The sequence below is a fragment of the Lissotriton vulgaris genome, chromosome 8, assembly GCF_964263255.1.
Source record: "Lissotriton vulgaris chromosome 8, aLisVul1.2, whole genome shotgun sequence".
Classification (NCBI taxonomy): domain Eukaryota; kingdom Metazoa; phylum Chordata; class Amphibia; order Caudata; family Salamandridae; genus Lissotriton; species Lissotriton vulgaris.
Genome location: NC_141696.1, coordinates 535,734,178 through 535,755,114, shown reverse-complemented (window position 1 = coordinate 535,755,114; position 20,937 = coordinate 535,734,178). Strand labels below are relative to the sequence as shown.

Sequence of the window (20,937 nt, the reverse complement as noted above, 5' to 3'; positions counted from 1 at the left end):
ATGGACTGCAGACACTCTGGATTATGGTCAGGCCCCAAGGAGATGGATACCAGACGTCATCAGTGGTGCCCAATCCCCACACATATTACTGAGCATGGACTTGAGTTGTGCATCTTGGTACAACTACTCTGTAACATGGATGCAATGGCCAAGCTTGAGGAAGTCCTACCAGGTTCACAGTGATCAAGAAGGTCATGGCAACTCTGCTGTTATGGAGGAATTGGTGAGACCATAAGCCACTGTGGCCTACTCTTCCAGAGACACTGACAAAGCCAAGAATACTGCAGTTTCCAGACACCATGCCACCTGCCATTGCCCATGCTGCCACATATCACCTGCAGCCCCACAAGCACCGGTGAAGAGCACTGATCCAACACCCATTCCTGGCCCCTAGTCAGATGACAGGTGTTTCCTCCAGCTACTAGAGATAGGATCAAAGTGTAAGTGCCCAAAGGACTTTAAATGGTCCAAGAAAAAAGAAGAAACAGAAGAAGTGCCCAATACAAAATCATACATGAGGCCTGTGGAAGAGGAGGGCAATGAAGGAGAAAGAGAATAACTAAAGGATATTATCAGACCACTTTCTGAAACTCGATGTTCACAACAGTGGACGATTTTGCACAACATAAGAGCAGGATAAAAGTTATAAAATTGCCAGAAGTGCCACAGTACGAATCAAACCAGCTGCAATAGTTGAACTTCCGGACAACGACTCCACTTGCATTTGACATCACTAACTCAGACCCACAATAGTAAGGGTACACTAGGTTAAACTTTTCACAATAATGGAAAAATCATAGATTGGGTGTACTGGAAGAATGACTCTTGAAGTGAAAGCTATAAGTAAATTCACTTGAGTGGTTTGGTTCACATCATGGGCCCCCAGGAATAACAAGACATGAAGAAAAGGCATGTACAGTGTTAGCACTGATGGGCAGCTGCTGAATTTCAGGTGCAAATGTAAGCTGACAAATGGATAAGGGACACCCATAAAAGTGACGGAGGGAGAAAGACACACTGGAGTGGAAGTATGGAACATCAAGCTCAAATAATGAACATAGAATGTCAAGGTGAGCCTATGGGAACTAACGAGAGGAACATGAGGTCTATATTCCACCACCAGGGGCAAATATGTGACACTGCCGATGTATATTATATGGCAAAGTAACTATATTGGGGGACAAGGGGGCTAAAAGGTCCACCTATTTCTTGTGTGCTGACTACTGTTGCTGTTCCCTAACACATTCACCTACCCAAATATGTACATCTGCCACTTACCTGCTCTTTGATAAGGAGGCTGTTTTTTTAAGCACATAATCCATCACAGCTCTTCCGTTCACATCATAAAAACCTTTGGCTGTTAAACTGGACATTAAACTTAAAGTGGCAAGAATAACCTGTAATTTAGAAAAAAGGTAAGCATGGTTAGTGAGAAACCCTTTTGGTGTATGAATAGGAGAAAATCACACATTCCAGTGAGAAAGTAGCAAGGGAGTGTGAGAAAACCATACATTCTCTCCTTCCTTTTGTCTACCGAGTAGCCAGATATACATTTTTATGTGTGGAAAGCCAGTACCTGGATACAACCTTTTAAAGTATGTTGGTTGCAAAAAGGGCTATTATGACACTCTGAGAATGAAACTAGACTCAACTTAATTAAACTGTTCTTACAGAGTGTCTGACTGATGTGTGATTGAGGGAATATTCAAATATTCCAGGTGGGCTACACCTTCTATAGGTGCCTGAGATTTGATAAAAGATTTAAAAAACATTGCAAAATAGGCCTAGGTAGGTTACAACCAACAAAAAAGCTCTCAGAACCTGATATTGATTACAAAAATGCAAATGAGAATTCAATAGGCTGTGGATTCCACTGCTGAGGGAATTTTTAAAAAACTAGAGTTGTCTGTGGGAAGAATGATGGCTGCTGTCTAACTCCACCTGTAAAATTGAGCAGACATCCCAACACGGACAGCAGATAACAAATGGTTTGCAGTGCTTGGAGTTCATTGTCCCACAACTTGTTGTTTGGTTGATCCATATCACTTTCAAGAAGTCGTTTTGGCTCAAGACCTTAAATAGTCACAGCCTCCTGTATCCAGTATTGAGTTAAAATTCACATCCCTAACATGGTTCTGTACGCTGTATATTTGCACAATCTGGCCACAATGGCTTCAACTGCCAAAGAATACATCCATGCTTGATTTCTGTGATTCTAACATTCCTAGCAGAGTCCTGTCTCTGATGTTCCTGGTTTAATCTGAAAAATATCTAAGGATAACTTGGTTTATATTGTGCCCTGAGGTTAAAAATGACAAACCCAATATACCTCTCAAAGAGAATCCAATAGAGAAAAAGTTATGGCAATACAGCCTTTTGTTCATTATCAAAAGAAGACATCTTTGTTGATTTTCCTTTGTACCTATGTCCTGTGCTTGCTAACATGCTGAACATGGTGATTCTGATACTGAGTTACTTGCTTTCTCCATGGCACTGAAGTCAGGCACATTGTGGATATACATGGCATCAAGAAAGTCACATATATTCCAATTTCTACATAAAATACATCTTTTATATCACAATCAGACTTTTCAAACGTGCACATTGAATATTATCCTGTATTATCGATCCACGTTTGGTGAGATTGTGCTGAGACATAGCCCAAATATTATTCTTGGTAGAGACATTTGAAATACCTTACACCACGGTTGTTAAAGATTTGAGAAGATACTAATATTCTGAACTTTAAAACCCCTTATTTGATCATCAACATTCTCCTCCTCATGGAGGGGTATTACAGATCAACTCAATGTGAAATACAGACCAAATATGTTAACAGCGTACAAGAACTTTTTTTAACACACATTTATTAAACAATTTGCTATCAGCAACCTCTGGGATTGGGTCTGAAAATAATGCATTGACACAGACTAGGGCAGGAAAATTGGGATATGTCCACTTGGACAGGGAGGCAATGGAACACAAGACACACTGAACTGACAGACATGGCTGGAAGTTGTATGACCAAACACCTCTACTGAAGACTTGCCTTGGAGAAAGTCAACAGATTGTGGTGTGCAAACCACAGCTCTGAGTCTATGTAAGTAGGACTACTGCACTATGCAAAAACTGCATAACTTTAATTAGATTGAGTCACACGTATAATAGCTTGATGGTACCTTGCGATTGTCATCCTCAAGCATGTGACGGACAGCATCCAGATAAAAGGCACCTTCTGAATCTATTAAATAAAGCCGTACACCAAATGTTCATAACACATAGATATTGACTTTGGCTAGTAAGATCAAGATTAATACATAAGTAGTGAAGTTTCCACTATCAACTGTGATTACCACCCTGAGGGTCCTGTCTTTCAGTTTTGGTGTGTGAGTCTGTGACTGTGAGCCCCATGGGGCTATCAATGCCTTCCTGTTTCGCCGTGCATGCCTGTGTCATCATGGACCACTGAGCGTGTCTGTGTCGACCTGCTCCATATTTTATTTCCTTTTTTGTTCCTGTCCAGTGTCTATGTCAGGATCGGTGTTCACAGTGTCCCTGTCCCATTAATGGCTCACAATGGGAACAATTAACCAAAAAGAAAACAGTGGCACTCCTTTATTTCTTCACCATGATTCACATAATTGAAGTTGATGTAAGCAAGACTTTATTCGTAAATTACAGTGCTCTACCAGGAAAAGTTGGCAGTTAATGTAGCTGAAGAATATAAAATTGAAGTATTTTGCTTATAGCTGCACCATGTTGGACAAGTAAGGGAGTAAGTTGGGAATACAATTTAGGGTTCCAGATTCTATGACAAGCATTATATCCCTTTCACTATTTTCCCTGCCTAAATCACACACTGCCACCCACCCACTGACAGTCTTACCAGTTTCCGAAAGGAGCTTGCAGAGCAGCTGTAATGTTGAGGCACGGGACTCTGCACCTATCTGCATCAAGCTACTTTCAAAATATTTAAGGACCTCACTAGAGTTAGAATGGGCTGCAAGAGTAAAGTGAAAAGAAAAAATAGACATAATTGAAAAATAACACAACATAAAATTATGCAAGAAGGAACTCAACGCCGGGGAGCAGCCCATCAAGGCATTCTTCAACGCATGTCCAGGAGGTATGTATCAATGGTCTGATACATTTAATGTTGATCTTACGAGCACATGGTACTCATGTGACTACTATAGCTGTATATAGTAAACTGGGCACCATATTCCAGTAGCAAGCCAACCAATGTACTGGGAAGGGAGATAATTACTGAAGCAATAGTAGCTTTTAAGACGATCAAGTTACGTGCAGGAGAGTTTACAGAAATTAATGTTACAGAGAACCTGATCCCTAGTAAAGGCCAATATATACTTGCAGTATCACAAATATATACATACATACATTTATTACCAACTCACCCAGTGACAGGATAATAGCCATGGCCAACTTGAGTGGCTCTTCTGTTTCATCGGATACCCCACTTGAGGGTGTGCAGATCTGCCAATAACAAAGCCATAATAAATAATAATGGAAGCTAGGCTATCTGAAAGCCAATCCCATACATCCAGACAGCAAATAACTTCCAGTGGGGGAATGACAGCATAGGAGTTTGTCAGGACTTGTGGGGCCATGATCCATACCACGCTACAGAAAAATTAATTGTGGTGAATACAGCATATTCAGGGTGCCCGATATTGGTGGAAGTGAAATTCTCAGTTACCACTCTAAGATGGATGCCTTAGTTTCCTATGGTTTTTGGATAGTTTGTAGATTCAGAAGTCTGGCGAGATTGCAGAAGGTAGTGGTAGTTAATGCTTTTAACAAAGCTGGCACTAGTGGCGGCTATTCAAGGTAATCAAGATGAAGGCTGTTGTTACACTTCACCTTTCTTTATCTCTGGGGATGGTAAAGCTGTTCCCCTTTTGCATCCTACGGTGTCTGGCCAGCAGAGTGGGTTCGTTGCTTTTCAGAGTAGGCCTTTTTTGCTTCTCTTTTTCCCCATTTTGCGTCCCAGGTCTCTAGTCAGCAGAGTGGGGAGCGAATGTTTCTGTTAGTGGCTTCATTAGCACCTTTGTCTGTTCTCGCCGCCACTCGCTGTTTCTGCTGTCCCACTTCATTTTCTTTTCTTTACCGGTATTCAGTTCTCACACTTTGGTCCTCATCAGAGATGCTTGTCTTTTGTTTTCCATTCATTCCAGATTCCACGTGCCAGCATTGCTATTGGAATTTCATGCTTATGGCCGCCAAGTTGTGCACCTGTTTTCAGAGGGCCTTCTTATATGTAGACTGAGGTCTTAAATGCTTCAAGTTTAGATTGTAAGGATATTCCAGAAATGTTGTGCATTTGGATTATTTCAACTAAATTGTGGGGTAGTTTCTGCACATATTGACTTTAGGAACCTTAGCGGGATAAATACTGAATTTCCTTTGATTGATGGCATTAATCAAATGTATATGATATAGCCTTATTATTATTAAATATATAGATTTAAGAGTGGGTGTACTGTTGTTGGGAATGTCATGAAGAGTGCAGTATATGTTATATAGTAAAGTCTAACTGTACAATTGAACCTCCGAGATAAGCTTTGTTAGTATTATGTCTCCGTTGTAAACCATTGCTATTGGGTACAAATTTTTTCTTTCAGGTCTCTATCCTTGGTGTTCCCCCTGGGTCCCTTCCCTTTCACTCTACCTATTATCAGAGCTAGAGCTGCTGCGAGGCAGACTTATGGGGGGTTCTTGCAGAGGAGCTCTCAACACTGACAGATTTATACCCATTGTCTTCTTTCTTTGCACCCTAGAAGCAAATTGGCTCATATAGAATTTATATGGATTATAATTTAATATTTTATGCAAGAGAGTTCCCAAATGTTGCCCTTTAAACAAACTCCCACTATAAATTGGATTAAGGTAGAAACTTTATTTGTTACAATATGTTATACAGGAAATGTCTGTCGCCTCCCACTGAAATACTTTGTTTGTCCTCATGTATATACTTACCAGGTGATGCAGGATGGCAAGCACGGTTGGCCCAGTTCCATTCAGCGCTCTGCAACTCTTAGTAACAGCTGCCTCGATGCATAACTTCAGGGTCTGCAAGGAGATAAGACAATTAAGATGAGGCCAAGGGGCAGTTTGTGCAAATGATGATGGTCAGTGGTGAATTACAAACTTCAAAGTGTAAATTCTGTCTGAATGCAAGAGTGAGTTGGTGTGTGAATGAGCTCTCTTGTGTACTAATTCTAAATACATATGCCCACAAGTAGATTTTGACAGATGACCCTGCTTATGCCTAATTTATTCTTTCCTGGTTGCTCTGTTTTCTTGACTCACAGTGCCTTAGGATCTCTCAGATACACATAGTGATTTCTGTAGAGGTTATCTGTTGGAGTCAGATGTTGGATTTTAGTCCATCAAGGAACCAGAAGAGAACATGTTCAGCATTTAACAGGGGCATGCCCTAACACATGTAGCCTAGACTCACTTGTCAGCGTAGGCCCTGTACTCTTAGCCACTTTTGATGATGGCCCTTGCCTTGGTTGTCCTAGTTCTCTTTGTGGTTCTAGTTCTCTTGGTTGTCTGCTACTCCTTCTTCTTATGGCACTGTCTAGATCCTCTGGGCCATCTTAGTCCCTTCCTTCATGGCCTTTGTCTTCCTGCTGGTCTTGGTCTTAATGGTACCCATCAGTTTTGTTGATCTCTCTTTCCTTTTCAAATCATCATTCTGCCTTTGCTTTTCCTGTCCCTAGTTCTCCTGATGCGTGTCCCGTTGTGATTCCCTTGATAGTTCTGGCCTCTTGATGGACCTGATAATCCTAGTGCTCCTGGACTTCCTGGTTGCCCTGGTCCCTCTACTCCTCTTGGTCATTCTCCTCTTCCTGGTCTTCCACCTATAGGTTTTCCTCTTCATGCTCCTGGTTTACCAGGTCTTCCTTTTCATAGTTCTCCTAATCTTCATATTGATTTTCATGTTCTCCTTTTTCTAGGTCTCTTCCTCCTGATCATCCTCTTATTCTACTTTCCCTTCTGTCAACTCATATTTTCCTCAAAATCATCCTCCTGGTCTACATCTACATATTCTTGGTCCTGGTCTTCTAGGTATTGGTCATTGGCCATAAGTAGCCCTTATCCTCCTGAGATCCTACTTCCTGTTAAAAGGATTATCTTTACCATGGTGCTTATTGCTGTGTCCCTCCTAGTTGTTCTTCTGGTGCTCTTGCCCTGGTGTTCTTCAATCTTTTCATTCTTCTGGTCCCAGTCCTGCTGGTCCTCATGATCTTCATTGTCCTTATGCTCATGGTCCAGTTAATCTTGGTCACCCTCTTCCAAGGTCCTCTGGATCCTCTGGTGCTGTTACTCCAAGCAATCCTAGAGTTGGCCCTCAGGTTTTTCATGATGGTCATGGTGGTGGCTGCTGTTCTGGACCTCCTAGCCTCCGCTTCCTCTTCATGGTCTTCTTCCTCTTACTGGTCTTCCTCCTCCTGGTTTTCCTCCTTATTTTCCTAGTCCTCTTAGAAATCCTTTTCCTATTCTTCCTGGTCGTGATCCTCTTGGTTTTCCTAGTTCTTGGACATGGTATTATTGGTCCCCTGTTGGTTCAAGTTTTCCAAATCCTTCTGGTGGTCCTGGAGTTTCTAAACCTCTTGGCTGTCCTGGACCCTCACCTCCCCTTCTACTCATCCTCATGGCCATCTTCCTCCTCCTCATTCTGTGTAGGGTCCTCACAGTGGTGTAGGTTCTCCATGTTGACTGCCCATCTTCTTCCCTCTTGTTCTGGTGGTCCTGGTCCTCCTGATGACCCTCCCTTTCCACTTGCACTTCCTTCTTCTCCATTCCATTCCATTCCATTCCAAAGTAGCTTTATTCGAAGTATACTCATAAAAGCACAAAACAAACTACATTTAGATACAGTTAAAAATGCCTTGGCTGGATAGTTAAAAATGTTTGATAAAACTTAAATCTCTGAGCAAATGGACCAGATAAAAGTTACACCCAGTTAAAATAATCAATCACATTCAGTGGCCAGGCTAGGGAAGTTAAAATTAATGCTCTCCAGAGAATTACCCAGATTTAGGTTTCAGCCTTATAGCCCACGCCCATCCTAGGTATCTGGTGCGCATTAGCCTTTCCGCTTCGGCACTCCTAAATGTGCCAAATAGTTTGCACACTGGAGCCAGCCAAACTCGCCTAGGGAGTGCATAGGCGGGACAGGCAAAAAGCTTGTGGGCAACTGTTCCGTTATGACTCCCACAGACAGGACAGATGTTATCACTTGTGGGAGTCCACCTGGACATAAGGGACTTTAAAGGTAAGGAGCCTGCCCTGAGTTGGATGTAAATCTTCCTATCTCTCGGCCTGGTGATATTATCCCAGTAGGATTCTAGTCTGGGAGTGAGTTTTGTTTATAAGAAGATTCCCACCATAGAAGAGGAGTCAGAGTTACTCCAAGCATTAAAAGCAGCCCACTCCCAATACTTCTCTTTTAGGATGTTTTTAGAGGGAAAAGAAGCCTATAATGGGTTCTCCCATAGCATTCTCATTCCCAGGCCAATCAGGCTATTCCTAACACCTCTTTACCAACCGATTTTGTGGAAGGCATCAGATTGTATTACATCTGGAAAACCTGAGGCACATGATGAGAGTTCAGGTGTCGTTCACAACCTGCGCCAATATAAAATTGAACGCAACTTGGGGACATTAATAATAGCTTTTCTACCCAAATCATATCTAAGTGGCTTAAGAGGGATGCTTTGTGGGAGATTTGAAATGCTACGGAGGAACTTATTTTCAGAAAGAGTTAAAGGAGCTGCTTTCTCAAACCCCCATAATTTGGCGCCATAAAGCGCGGAGCTAACAGCTTTAGATTCATAAACTTGGAGGACTGGTCTAATTGGTTTTGTTAGAGACCTTTTATGCTCCAGACTTAAATCTCCCATAACTTGTTGATGTTTCCGGGCTGCTAAATCTATATGGCAGTCCCACTTAAGGTTCTTCTCTAACTGTATACCCAAATAGGTAAAAGCCCTGACCAGTTCAAGTGGTTGTTTATTCATAAAAACCCTCCCCTTAAAACTTCGATGTGGATTAAAAGCCATTAATTTCATTTTTGACACATTAACTTCCAGCCCTCGAGCAGCACAAAAATCTTCAAAAATTGATAGAGCTTGCTGGAGGCCACTAGGAGTCTTGGAAATAATGAATGTGTCATCTGCAACCATTAAAATTTGAATTTTTACACATGCTAGAGAAGGGGCATCTGTATTCTCTGGCAACAAACGGTCCACTATTCCATTAATATACAAAGAGAATAACGTTGGTGCCATGGCACAGCCTTGCCATACCCCTCGTTCAACCGGAAACTGGGTGGTGACCCTACCCTGCCCTCCCTAGTGGATTCTAGCATGATTGCCCCATGTAGCCTCATTACGAAGGTTAGGATGTCGTCCGAAAGCCCTAATTCCCTCAACGTCACCCATAACCAGGAACGGGGGACAAGGTCAAAAGCTGAACGTAGATCAACAAAGGCAGCTTAAAGGCTGCCCTTGCCCAATGTCACAGTCTTCCACTATAAAAGAATAAAATGAATGACTTGATCAATGGTGCTAGAGTTTTTACGGAAACCCTCTTAGAAAGGGGACAATATACTATTCTCTTCAATCCAGTCTAAGATATTGTTAAGGATCAACCTCCCAACTACCTTCTGAATCGTATCTATCAAGCTGATTGGTCTGTAATTCCCTGGTTGAGTTTTATCTCCTTTTTTACATACTGGAAGTATCACAGCCCCTTTCCAGGAAACCGGGATTGGGCACCCTGGCCCGTTGCATTTGCCATCAACAAGATGTATCTACCCCATCGTATTTTGTCGTAGAGGAACACATCCGCAGGGACACCATCGGGTCCTGGTGCTCTACCTCCAGCAACTGCACTAAGAGCTGCTAAAACTTCTTTGTCATTAAAAGCCTCATCAGTATAAAAAACACAACTAACTTCTTCCATTTGATCATCTAAAGGGTAACGCGCATATTGGGGCCTAAAGTAATTAACCCATCCTTCATGAGAGACATGAGTTAGGGGCTGATCAGGTTGACCCCCTCTGCCTCACTTAACCCTTTCGATGCTCATGACGAGCTCAGCTCGTCATGATGCACGGTTGAGCTGTGCTGATGACGAGCTGAGCTCGTCATTAAATGATGGCAGGACGAAAAAGTCAGCATAGGAGGGGAAAACACCTAGCAGCCAAGGTGTTAATGATATTCCAGAATATTTTGGTATTATTCTGCAAAGTAGCTTCTTTTAGGTCCTGCCATCTAAGCTCATCCCATAGGCACTTGGCTTTATGGATAGCTTTTTAGTATTCATATCTTGCAGTATGGACAGTACCCATTTCCCCAACCCTGATAACATTGCCAAGGGCAATTCTTGCTTGCATACATTCATTGTTATACCACCGAAAGGGTTTGGAGTCAGCTAGTTTCTGGCTTCTATGGCGCTTAATAAAGTGGCTACTTGTACTTCTTCTCCTCTTTGGCCTCCTGGTTCTGGTCCTTCTGGTCTACTTAATTCTACTTATACTCCTGGTTTTAATGATCCTCCTCTTTGTCTTGGGCATGCTGGGCCTTATGTCCTTGGGGTCTCAGTCATCCTGGTCGACTGTGGTTTTTGGCTGCCTGATCCTCCAGGTTTTTCCGATGGCCCTCCTGCTATTGCTTTCTCTTCATTATCTTGGAAATCCAGTTCCGTGTGTTCCTAATCCTGCTAGTGATCACCCTCCTGTTTCTCCCTGTTCATCCTACAGGTACTCTAGTTATCTGCCTGCTTCTCCAAGTGATCCACACTCCACTAATGTAGTCTCATCCAAAGTCATCAAAATACACCCTCAAGCCAAAGGGCACACTTAATGTAGCATGGGTGGATGAACACAATTGGAAATACATTTTCCCCTTTTTTCCTGTTAGATATATTATGGACTTAGTTGAACTGAAAACAGGGGAGACATCCATACCCGCATTTAAAGGGAGAGGCTGTGGGTCTATAATAGACTTTATAATGATCTCTGCTCACTCCAAAGACCAGATTTTAAGAACAAGAACAGAGTGGAGTCCCTTCAGCAAAACATTCCCTTTCCCTGGAAATTAATTACAAAGACCTACTGGGGAAAAACCTAGGGGGTGTCTCCGAAACTGACCAAGGGAGACGTATAAGGTGTACAATGATCAACCCGCAAGAGTTTTATACCAAGTTAGTGGGTGAAGGGAAAGGGCATATAGAAACCTGTTTAGATCCCACAATAGAGGGTAGAGGAGTGGTCATGGCTTTTGAATCCCTAACTAAAATAATAGAAAGGTTATTGACAACTAAGAGGCCTGCCAAGCAATCATCTTCCCCAAGATGGTTTGACACTGACTGCTCAAGGGTTCTAAGAGAACTAAAGTAGAGTTTAACAAAGGTCCCGGGAAATAAGATTGAAATTGCCCGATGCAGACAGAACTATAAAACACAGGTAAGGAGAAGAAAGAGCGCCCTCCAAAAGGAAGTTTGGGCAGACCTTAGAGAGGCAGGAGAAAATAGGGACTATGCCCAGTTTTGGAGAATTATAAATAGACCCTGTTACCAAGACTCAAGCGCCCCAGTTATCAGCACCAACATATTACCTGATCAATGGATTGACCATTTTAAATCTCTGTATAACCAGCAGGAGGTAGATATCGGGGATGGGACCTGGGAGGGAGTAAGACCAGAAGCATTAGAATTTTCCCTGGAGGAAGTTTTAAAAGCAATTATAGGGTTGACGCGCAACAAAGCTCCAGGCCCGGATGGACCCCCCCAGACCTATTTCTTAGTAATACCGATCTATGGGCACCAATTGTGACTAGAGTACTGAACGCAGCAATTAAATCTGGCCTCCCGCGTTCTTGGTCAACTGCAGTGATTGTTCCTATATACAAGAAAGGTTGTAGGGACAACCCAGAGTGCTACAGACCAATCTCGCCGATTGAGGTCTCTGCTAAAGTACTTGGGAGGGCCCCTTTAAACCGCTTAATAGAGTGGACGGACACCCATAACATCTTGGTGGACACCCAGTACAGGTTCCGAACAGGCAGGTCAACTAGTGGCCAATGTCTCAACCTATACCTTCTCGCCGCCAAATACACTAAGACGGAGGAAGGGACCATGTATATGGGATTCATGGACCTAGCAGCGGCATATGTTAATAGAGATAAACTCTGGACACTGATGTATAGATTGGGAATTGACCCGGATTTGATCAATTTACTCAAGGAGTTGCATTGGAATACCACTGCCAAGGTCCGCTATAGCACGGGGGGGGTGAGCACTGATCCCTTCCCGTGCTCTGGCGGGGTGAGGCAGGGGTGTATCCTTGCACCGTTTTTGTTTTCCCTCTACATAAATGATCTGGAGAGTGCCCTGCTAGCTCTGGGAACTGACTGCCCAAGGGTTGGACCGCGCCACATACCGGTACTTTTGTACGCAGACGACGCGGTCCTCGTCGCTCGAACTGCAGTCAGTCTCCAGCTACTTATTAGAGGTTTTGCTGAATTCATGCAGAACCTGGACCTCTCGGTCAATCTGACAAAGTCTTTTATTATGGTAGTAGGGAAGAAACCACACAAGAGATTTGTGTTCAAAATACGGGATCACGTCCTGGACACTGTGACCACTTTCCCGTACCTGGGTCTCCTATTCGATGAAAAGATCAAGTTTGCCCCACTGATTGAGGAAACATCGAGGAAACTTGTGTCGGCAAATGGGGCTATATTAAACTTTGCTCGAAGAATTGGTCGTTGGTCTCCTGAGCAGGTGATGACACTGTATAGTGCGGTTAGTACTTCGAAAGCTATCTACGGAGCAGAAGTCTGGGGTTTTAGGGATGCGCAACAGATACAAGGAGAGGAAGACACATTTTTAAAAAAACTGTTACAGCTTCCCCAGAGCATCTCAGCAGCAATCACACACAAAGAGCTAGGTACCCCATATATATCTGACCTGATCAGAATGAGACCAATCTTGACCTGGTGTAAAATCTGGCAAAACCCTAATGCCGAATTAACCAGACAGATCATCAAGGACTGTTTACAGAGAGAGAGATGGCTCCAAATCCCCTGGTTGAAATACATCAAAGAATCACTAGGGTCCATCAACCAAGAAATGTTATTCTCTGACCCCTCAAATGTGGACCCCTCCTGCAGACACTATGTACACAAGCAACTAATGGAAAAATATGACTGCTGGGGGATGGAACTTGACTCTACCAAATCCACGGTACTAGCCCACTCGCTTGTATGCAATGAAATTGGCATGGAACCGTATCTCTTTTTAATGTACAGTCAACATGAGAGATTTTTAATGACTCGTTTTAGGCTCAATTTGTTGCACAATATTTTAGCTTACCCGTCTGGTTTTACGCTAACAATTGAGCAGAAGGGTGCCTGCGGCTGCGACAATAGGTCTCCGTAGGACACCCTTCATTTTGTATTACTTTGTTCCTTTTATAAAATCCCGAGGCGGCGGTTTTTGGTGGACATTTTAAAGGAATCAAAAATTAACCATGCCAAATCTGCTCTACTATTTCTGCAAAGAGCAACTGAGATACGTACCTTGAGTGGCATTATGAGTTTTCTAAAAATTGTGTTCAAATTAAGAAATACAAGGGGATGATGGTGGACGAATTGGGATGAAATGAAATGTGCTGCACTCTTTTTTTATGCCTAAAGTATGTATATAGTATTAACAAAACCTTTTTTAAACATGATTTTAATTCTGATGTTCAGTATGTTTTTATGTTGTATGTAATAATATGTATTTTTATGATGTTTTTTAACCATCGAAATAAATAAAGAACTGAACTGAACTGTTAGATAGTAAAATACAGACATAATTGGGGTGCTCCTCTAAATCCTGGATCCGTGTATGCGCCGCTAAATCTGTTTCACTATTAACAGATGTGGACCAGGATTGCTCAATGTCCCTCTTGCACCCCTGCACACTATGAACCATGGGAGTACAGAGGAGCCTAAAAGGATAGTGTTTGCTTATGAGAATCAAAGGCAACGTGGAGGCAGGAGCTGCAACACAGAAGATCGGTGACGACTAAAAGCAGTTTTAGGAACACATTTAGCTACACAGATGCTAAAGAGGAGAATGATCACCTGCAATGAAGGCTTGGAAGACTCATTGGGGGAACAACCTCAAATGATGTATATGGTCAATATTCCATACAACAAAGTTCTGTCATGTTTTTATGTTTGTAGCTGGTATTCAAATTTTTATTACAAGTGCAGACTGTCAAAAGAAGGACTTGTAAGGAAATTTGAACATCCTGTCCTTTTAACTGTAAGTGCTCAGACCTACCAGAAACTGTTCCACTTAGAGCCTCAACATTAATCTACAATTCTCAAGCCTCAAAACCAATAGTTCTGTGGAAATGAAAATTGGCAGATTGGAGACGTAATGATTCTAATAGTGCGTCCACCAAGGTCTACGTCACTCTTGCTTTTCAGCTAATACAGTTTGCACGTCTCTAGCTATGGACTCTTTCCTTTGCTAATATTTGTTTTTATAGCAACTAAAAGTAGTATTCTATAATTCCAACACATTATTGATTACCAACATGATACATTTCCAGTGCTCCTCTTAAGATTTCACTGTTTTACCTGTATGTTCGGTCACCAGGAGTACAATGCAAAGTCATGGGGCTCCTTAGTGAAGGTCATTTGTAAATTTACTTGTATTTCACAGGGTGTAAGCAGCCTCTCAGACTAGAGAAGATGCAATGGCACATTGTTTGTTATAAGAGGTCACTAGGGCTAAGTAAGCCCAATTACCACTTGGGACCTATGTCAGGGCTCTAGTGAAGATCTGCTGTTTTGTTATTTTTAACGCATCAAGATGGAGCGTCATTATGCTCAATTTCATTTCCATAACCAACTTTTACTTACCCAGTACCACAACAACAGGTGAAGCAAATTTCAGCACTTTTGATGTTTATTTAAATTCTAGCACAATTGCTTTGGTACACATTTCTCCTTTATTATTCTCGATTTCATATGTAACAAATACAAATGTGCATTTTCCTTCTCTGGCTGCCTTCATGGATTGTGTACTAATTACATTCGAGCTGGTTCAGTATTTGGAATTAATGTTGGAAAACTATATTCCCTGTAATCCCTTCATCTCCCAAAACAATACACCAGCTCAAAACTGAAAAAATTACCTGGCGTGAATGTGTCAAATAGTGGGGAATTACAGTCCGAAATGGTGTGGTGGTTCTATGTTAATGTTAATGTTAATGTTAAAATATTTATATAGCGCAACGTTCACCTGGTCAGTTTCTTGGCTCTTCTGGGATAGAGCTCTATGGGTTGGTGGCTTAGGAGGAGTAGGCTTGCCGGAATAGCCACGTTTTAAGCAGCTTCCTAAAGTGGAAATGTGAATCAGTGGAACGTATTGAAAGAGGGAGGGAGTTCCAGATTTGGGGGGAAAGCGTGGAAAAACCAGTGCCGCCATATTTTTGGCGCTTATATCTAGGGACGGTCAATAAATGTTGACCGGAGGAACGGAGGGTATCGGAGGGGATGTATTTTTTGATCCGATTGGAGATGAACCTAGGGCCTATGTCTGATAGGGCTTTATGCGTAATGCAACTGAGCTTGAAGATGCTTCGTTGTTCCACGGGAAGCCAGTGCAGTTTTTTGAGCAATGGTTTTGTGTGATGGCGAGCCGGGAGTTGGAAGATCAGTCTGGCCGCCTGGTTCTGTATCAGTTGCAAACTATGCATCTGGTAGGCAGGAATACCTGCGTACAGTGCGTTGGCATAATCCAGCCGTGAGATGATGAGCGCAAGAACGACCAGAGTAAGGGCTTCTATTGATAAAAATCTTTTTTTTTTTTTATTTTCCGTAAAATGAGAAAGCAAGCTGACACCACAGAACTGATCTGAAGGTTCATCGAAAGATCACTGCTAATTTTGATGCCCATGCTTTTTGCCGAAGAAACTGGGGTGGGCGGAGAGCCCAAAGCGGGAGGCCAAAAGCTGGTATTCCAGGAGTTAGAAGGCGTGAGTGTCAAGACCAACTCTGTCTTGTCAGGGTTAAGTTTGAATTGGTTGGTGTTCATCCAAGTACTAATGTAGGTCATGGTGGACTGTAGGTTGATTTCAGAAAGTCTCGTAGGTTAGATTTTAAACATGAGTTGCAGGTCATCTGCATAGTTGTAAACCAGGGCTCCCATTTCCTTCAGGGTCGATATTAAAGGTTGCATGTATAGGTTGAATAAAAGGGGGGATAATGAGGAGCCCTTTGGGACTCCGCAAGAGAGCCGACCTTTTTTTGAGCAAAAATTGCCCAATCTGACAGATTGATGTCTGTCCTTCAGGAAGGAGCGTATCCACCTCAGGGCCTGGCCTCCAACGCCAGCGCTGCGGACACGGTCGATCAAGATGTTGTGATCGACCGTGTCGAATGCGGCGGAAAGGTCGAGGAGGATCAAGGCCTGGGGGAGTTGTGGTCCACACCCGTGCGTAGCTCGTCCATGACCCTTACAAGAACCGCCTCGGTCGAGTGGGCAGGCCTAAAGCCGGCTTGATGAGGGTCTAGATAATGAGACTCCTCAATAAAGGAGCTCAGGCATTCCAACACATGTGTCTCCAAAATCTTACTTAAGTAAGGTAGGAGGGATATTGGGCGATAATTACCCAGCACTTGGGGGTCCGCCCCAGGTTTCTTGAGGATGGGGAGGATCTCTGCGCTTTTGAACGAGTCGGGGACCATTCCACTGCAGATAGAAGTGTTGAGAAGAGATATGGGTGGGTCAGGACATGCGCCGAAAGCTTCGCGCAGTATGTGGGGAGGACCACTGTCCAGTGGGGAGCCAGATTTGTTCCTGTTCATCAGGTTGAAAAAGGAATCTGAGTTGATGGAGGGGAAATGATCCAGTAGAGGGGGAAAGATTTTGTCAGGCAAGGCAAAGGGACTGGGAGTACTTTTTAAGGGGATGCTTGATTTAATTGTGTCAATTTTTTCGAAGTAGTAATTATTTAACCTGTCGCACAATTCTTGAGAGTGCACTGGTTGTGCTGAGACTCTCTCCATCCCTGTCAGTTCGTCGACTATCGAGAAGATCTCTCTGGTTTTGTTAGCCGAGTTCAAGATTTTACTTGTGATGAACTCGGTTTTACATTTTAACTCAGCAGCTTTTTAATCCTTAAAAAGGGACAAGTAGCTGGTTTTCAGTTCGGGCTCATATTTCCTTCGCCATTTTCGCTCAGCTTGTCTGAGGTTTAGTTTTTGTACCTTTAGGGCGGGAGAGAACCATTTTTGAGGGGTACCTAAGGGGCAAAATTGGAATCATAAATTTTTCCTACATCCCAAAATTTCTGATACCCACAACATTGGTACTGTCGGGAGCGGAATGCCAATATGTTGGCCCAATGTACACATGATGGAGGCCTGAACCATCTCACAACTCCACCTGTGGTGTAACTAACTCACCAATGGAATCCTGTAGTTCTGTATTCAACCCTCATTTCTCAATAATGTAGTGTTTCATTGCAGCTAATCTCTCATTATGGTATACAGTGTTCATTATGAGTGGATCATTTGGGATTGGTTGAAGTGGCAAGCATGGACAGCAAATAAAGGTCACACTCACCGTGAGCAAGCGAAATGCCATATCAGCAGGCAGCTGGGTCTGGAGCCTTTCAACTTCATTGACAAACCAAGGAAGCTCCTTATCTAGTTGCTCCTCTGGCAGAACGGAGGCCAAATGTCCCAGAGTGGTGATGACCGGCCCCCAGACCTGTTAAGATAAATTACACCAGGTTTTCAGTTCCACACACTAGACATTAACTACTAAGAAAAGATGAGCCACATGTGGAAGGGAAGTAGAGGGTTCCCTGGAGAGGCAGCTGCACTTGACATCTGTTCACTAGGAAGTGATTCTGTCATGCAAAGGAAGTGGTTTGTTTCACTGGCAGAATATTTCAATAGACAAAACTGATTCTCTAAAATAGAAATGTTATCCATGAATTTGTTTCACTCTTGTCTTATTTGGATGAGGGTTCCCCACCCACTCTCTCTATTTTCTCCCTCTCCCCAGCTCTTTTAAAAAAATATATTTTCCTTGCCTCCTATTCATGGACAGGTTGTGGTAGACATAGAAAATACACTACTGCAGCTGCGATTTTATTAAATTGCCCTAGAATCTAATTCTGTCACTTTCTTTTTCAAAAATACTTATTACACTTACTGTTCCCTAATACTTAAGTATTATAGCATGGTTTAGCTTTGATTTTGTTTTATATATCTGACCAGATAGGAATTTGATACTTAGGTGGATACAATAAAGGTTTTTACACATTTTATTCAGCTACATAAATAGAGATCACAAGTCTGGGTCAAGAGAATGAATTTCATTTTTTTTGTATTTAATGAGATGAGGTAGATATGCAAAGGCAGATGAAGGGGCAGTCAATATGTATGCATCAGTTATCTCACAAAATGTAACAGCTCTAAACCTTCATCCACTGCACTTTGTTCTTTCCCCACTTTACCAACTCACCTCCTGGAGACTGGGGATGGTTTCAAGAAGAAATACCTTACAGGTTGAGTAGGCTTCAAAGAAAAGTGTGACTAGAGGAGTGTCTACACTGGAAACAAACTGGCCTGATAACATCTCAATGACTGCACAAAAATAAAAAAAAATTACAGTTAAGTTCAAAGGCTTAAGTGTTGCATTAATCTACACATGTACCACCTTGTCTGGTAGTGCATAGGACATACTGAGCAAAAACAGTGCAATGCGTCTGCTGATAGGAAATGATTTTTAGCAGGTATTAGACTCAATTCACATAAGTATTCTCTGACTGTCATAGATACTGTAATGGTATCCATTTCGATCATGCATCCTGTTGCACTTTTGAAGCATTCTAGACAATATATGGTAATAATTCCACATTACTGCAACTCATTGTATTGAACTAAAATGAAGGAAAGGCAGAATATGTGTCACCAGAGTACTTTTTACATACAATTAGCAACAAACCAATTTAGTTTGTACAGTGTTGTTGTTTATGAAATAAGAGTGGAGAAATCAGATTTTGCACAAGTTATTACTGTATGACGATATTTTCCCTCTTGGCAAAATAAAAAAAAGTATGTAAAAATATAAAAGATGATGCATCTGAGCATTCCTTATCAGTAATTGTGTGAATCATTTTATGTGGTTAACAAAGAAGTGCTGGTTCAGATATCACCAGAGTAAAAAAGTAGTGTAATGATTTTGCACTATTCTGCTAATCAGGCAGGAAGACACTACACTAGTTTTAATCCCACATCTAAATAAACACTGATCCATTCAATTTCCTATTTTAAGCATAGCAAAACGTGTGAAATCACATTGCCCCTTTTTCTGTCCTAATATTGAAAATGTTTAGTTGGGAGCAAATCTTGCTTCCTGCATTCTCTATTTTTCAAGAGGCAAAAATGGTAAAAATATATTTACTCCATGATTTGCACCAGTCTAAATCTTTACTTAAAACGGTGACTAGTTTGCAATTGTGCGAGCTCCAGGTTGCAACAAGATGTCTGTGCTATTGAAGTGAACAATTACCTCTGGGAAATGATGTACAATTTCTACAGGTTTTAATGCTCCACTTCCTAGGGAGGTAAGTTCATAACATAAGGCCTGATTCAGGCTGTGGCAGATGGGTATCCCGTCACAAACGTGATGGGATAGCCCGTCCTTCTTATTACACATACAATAGGATACAACTTGTCCACCAAACTCTAAATCAAGCCCTTAGTTTTTTATTACTGAAAAGAATAGGGTGTTTCCCGGAGGTGCACTATACAGACTAGAGATGTGTTCCAGTCATTACATGGCAAACTTGACCCAGCAGCTCAGCATGCCAGTTCAATTGGCAAATGTACTAGAAAGTAGTGGAGTTACACATTATGCAGACCAATGTTGCAGTTGAGTTCTGATTTGTGCCACAAAAGAAAGTTTAATGCAGATAAGTAATCAGTTGTTGAAAACAATGGGATGAATAGGGACTGTTAATCTCTGTACCAATCAGACATAAGAAATTGCATCTCTTTGCATGAAGGGTGCTCTCAGGAAATGTTACAAAAGTGAACTTAATAAAGGTGTCCTCTCCCTACACTCTCCCAACCATCAAACCGAACCCGACCGCTCCACCAGCGCAGGTGCACACCAAGGCTAAACCAATATTTCTGGTTGATTGTAGAAGGAGTCTTCATTACAGGAAAGAACGTTCTGAGAATCAGATCTAGATATGGTTCCATATCCGGTCCTGTAAGAGAAAATAGGATAAACAATATTAATTAAATTAAAGACTAATACCAACTTAAGATGATGGGTGTGCTGCAAAGGTGGTGTTGGTCATGAAACATATTGAAAAAAAATCTTGATGCGTGGCTTTGTATATTGTTTACCCAGCAGAACATAAAACGTAATGCAATAAGCGTTAAAGAACGTTTCACATTGTCTTTTCCCAGGATTCACTCGCACCTTTTTATGACGTGATGAAGGAGTTCGGCATTATAGCAGATTTGCTGCATTTACAGAAATTCTAAATCCTTGTACAAATAAAAGGCTTAATAGTTAAATAGCTGGTTGGTGTAGAGCTGTTTCAGTTTTTAACAGTTTTTCCTCAAGAGACATAATGAAACAAAACCTGTAAGGGACATCTGGTGCTGGTATGTGGTGCTAAAATGTGAATCTACAATGTGAAATTACTAAATTTCAACAAATCTAAAACAATATGTATCATTTGAACATAATAACCAAAATAGCAGCAATACATTTGCATCTTTCAAAAGTGGCTGTCAGTGGACCTGTATTTAAGATGCAACCATTCACTTCTAAGGCCTCTTGCTGGAGTTCCATATTTTGAAGCCT

At 42.0% G+C, this 20,937-nt stretch overlaps 1 protein-coding gene across 1 annotated transcript in view; it reads right to left on the bottom strand.

Moving 5' to 3' along the window:
• Nucleotides 1-3,143: 3,143 nt before the first annotated feature.
• The window catches only part of LOC147697275 (uncharacterized), a 32,838-nt gene continuing 15,044 nt past the window's right edge, over nucleotides 3,144-20,937 (bottom strand). Inside the window, exons 4-10 of the mRNA XM_086936127.1 lie at nucleotides 20,231-20,329; nucleotides 18,577-18,698; nucleotides 17,668-17,814; nucleotides 5,998-6,090; nucleotides 4,416-4,494; nucleotides 3,887-4,000; nucleotides 3,144-3,241 (exon numbers count right to left, since the gene is read on the bottom strand). Of these exons, the coding sequence (XP_086792253.1) occupies nucleotides 3,144-3,241; nucleotides 3,887-4,000; nucleotides 4,416-4,494; nucleotides 5,998-6,090; nucleotides 17,668-17,814; nucleotides 18,577-18,698; nucleotides 20,231-20,329 (752 nt within the window). The remainder of the gene's footprint in view (nucleotides 3,242-3,886; nucleotides 4,001-4,415; nucleotides 4,495-5,997; nucleotides 6,091-17,667; nucleotides 17,815-18,576; nucleotides 18,699-20,230; nucleotides 20,330-20,937) is intronic.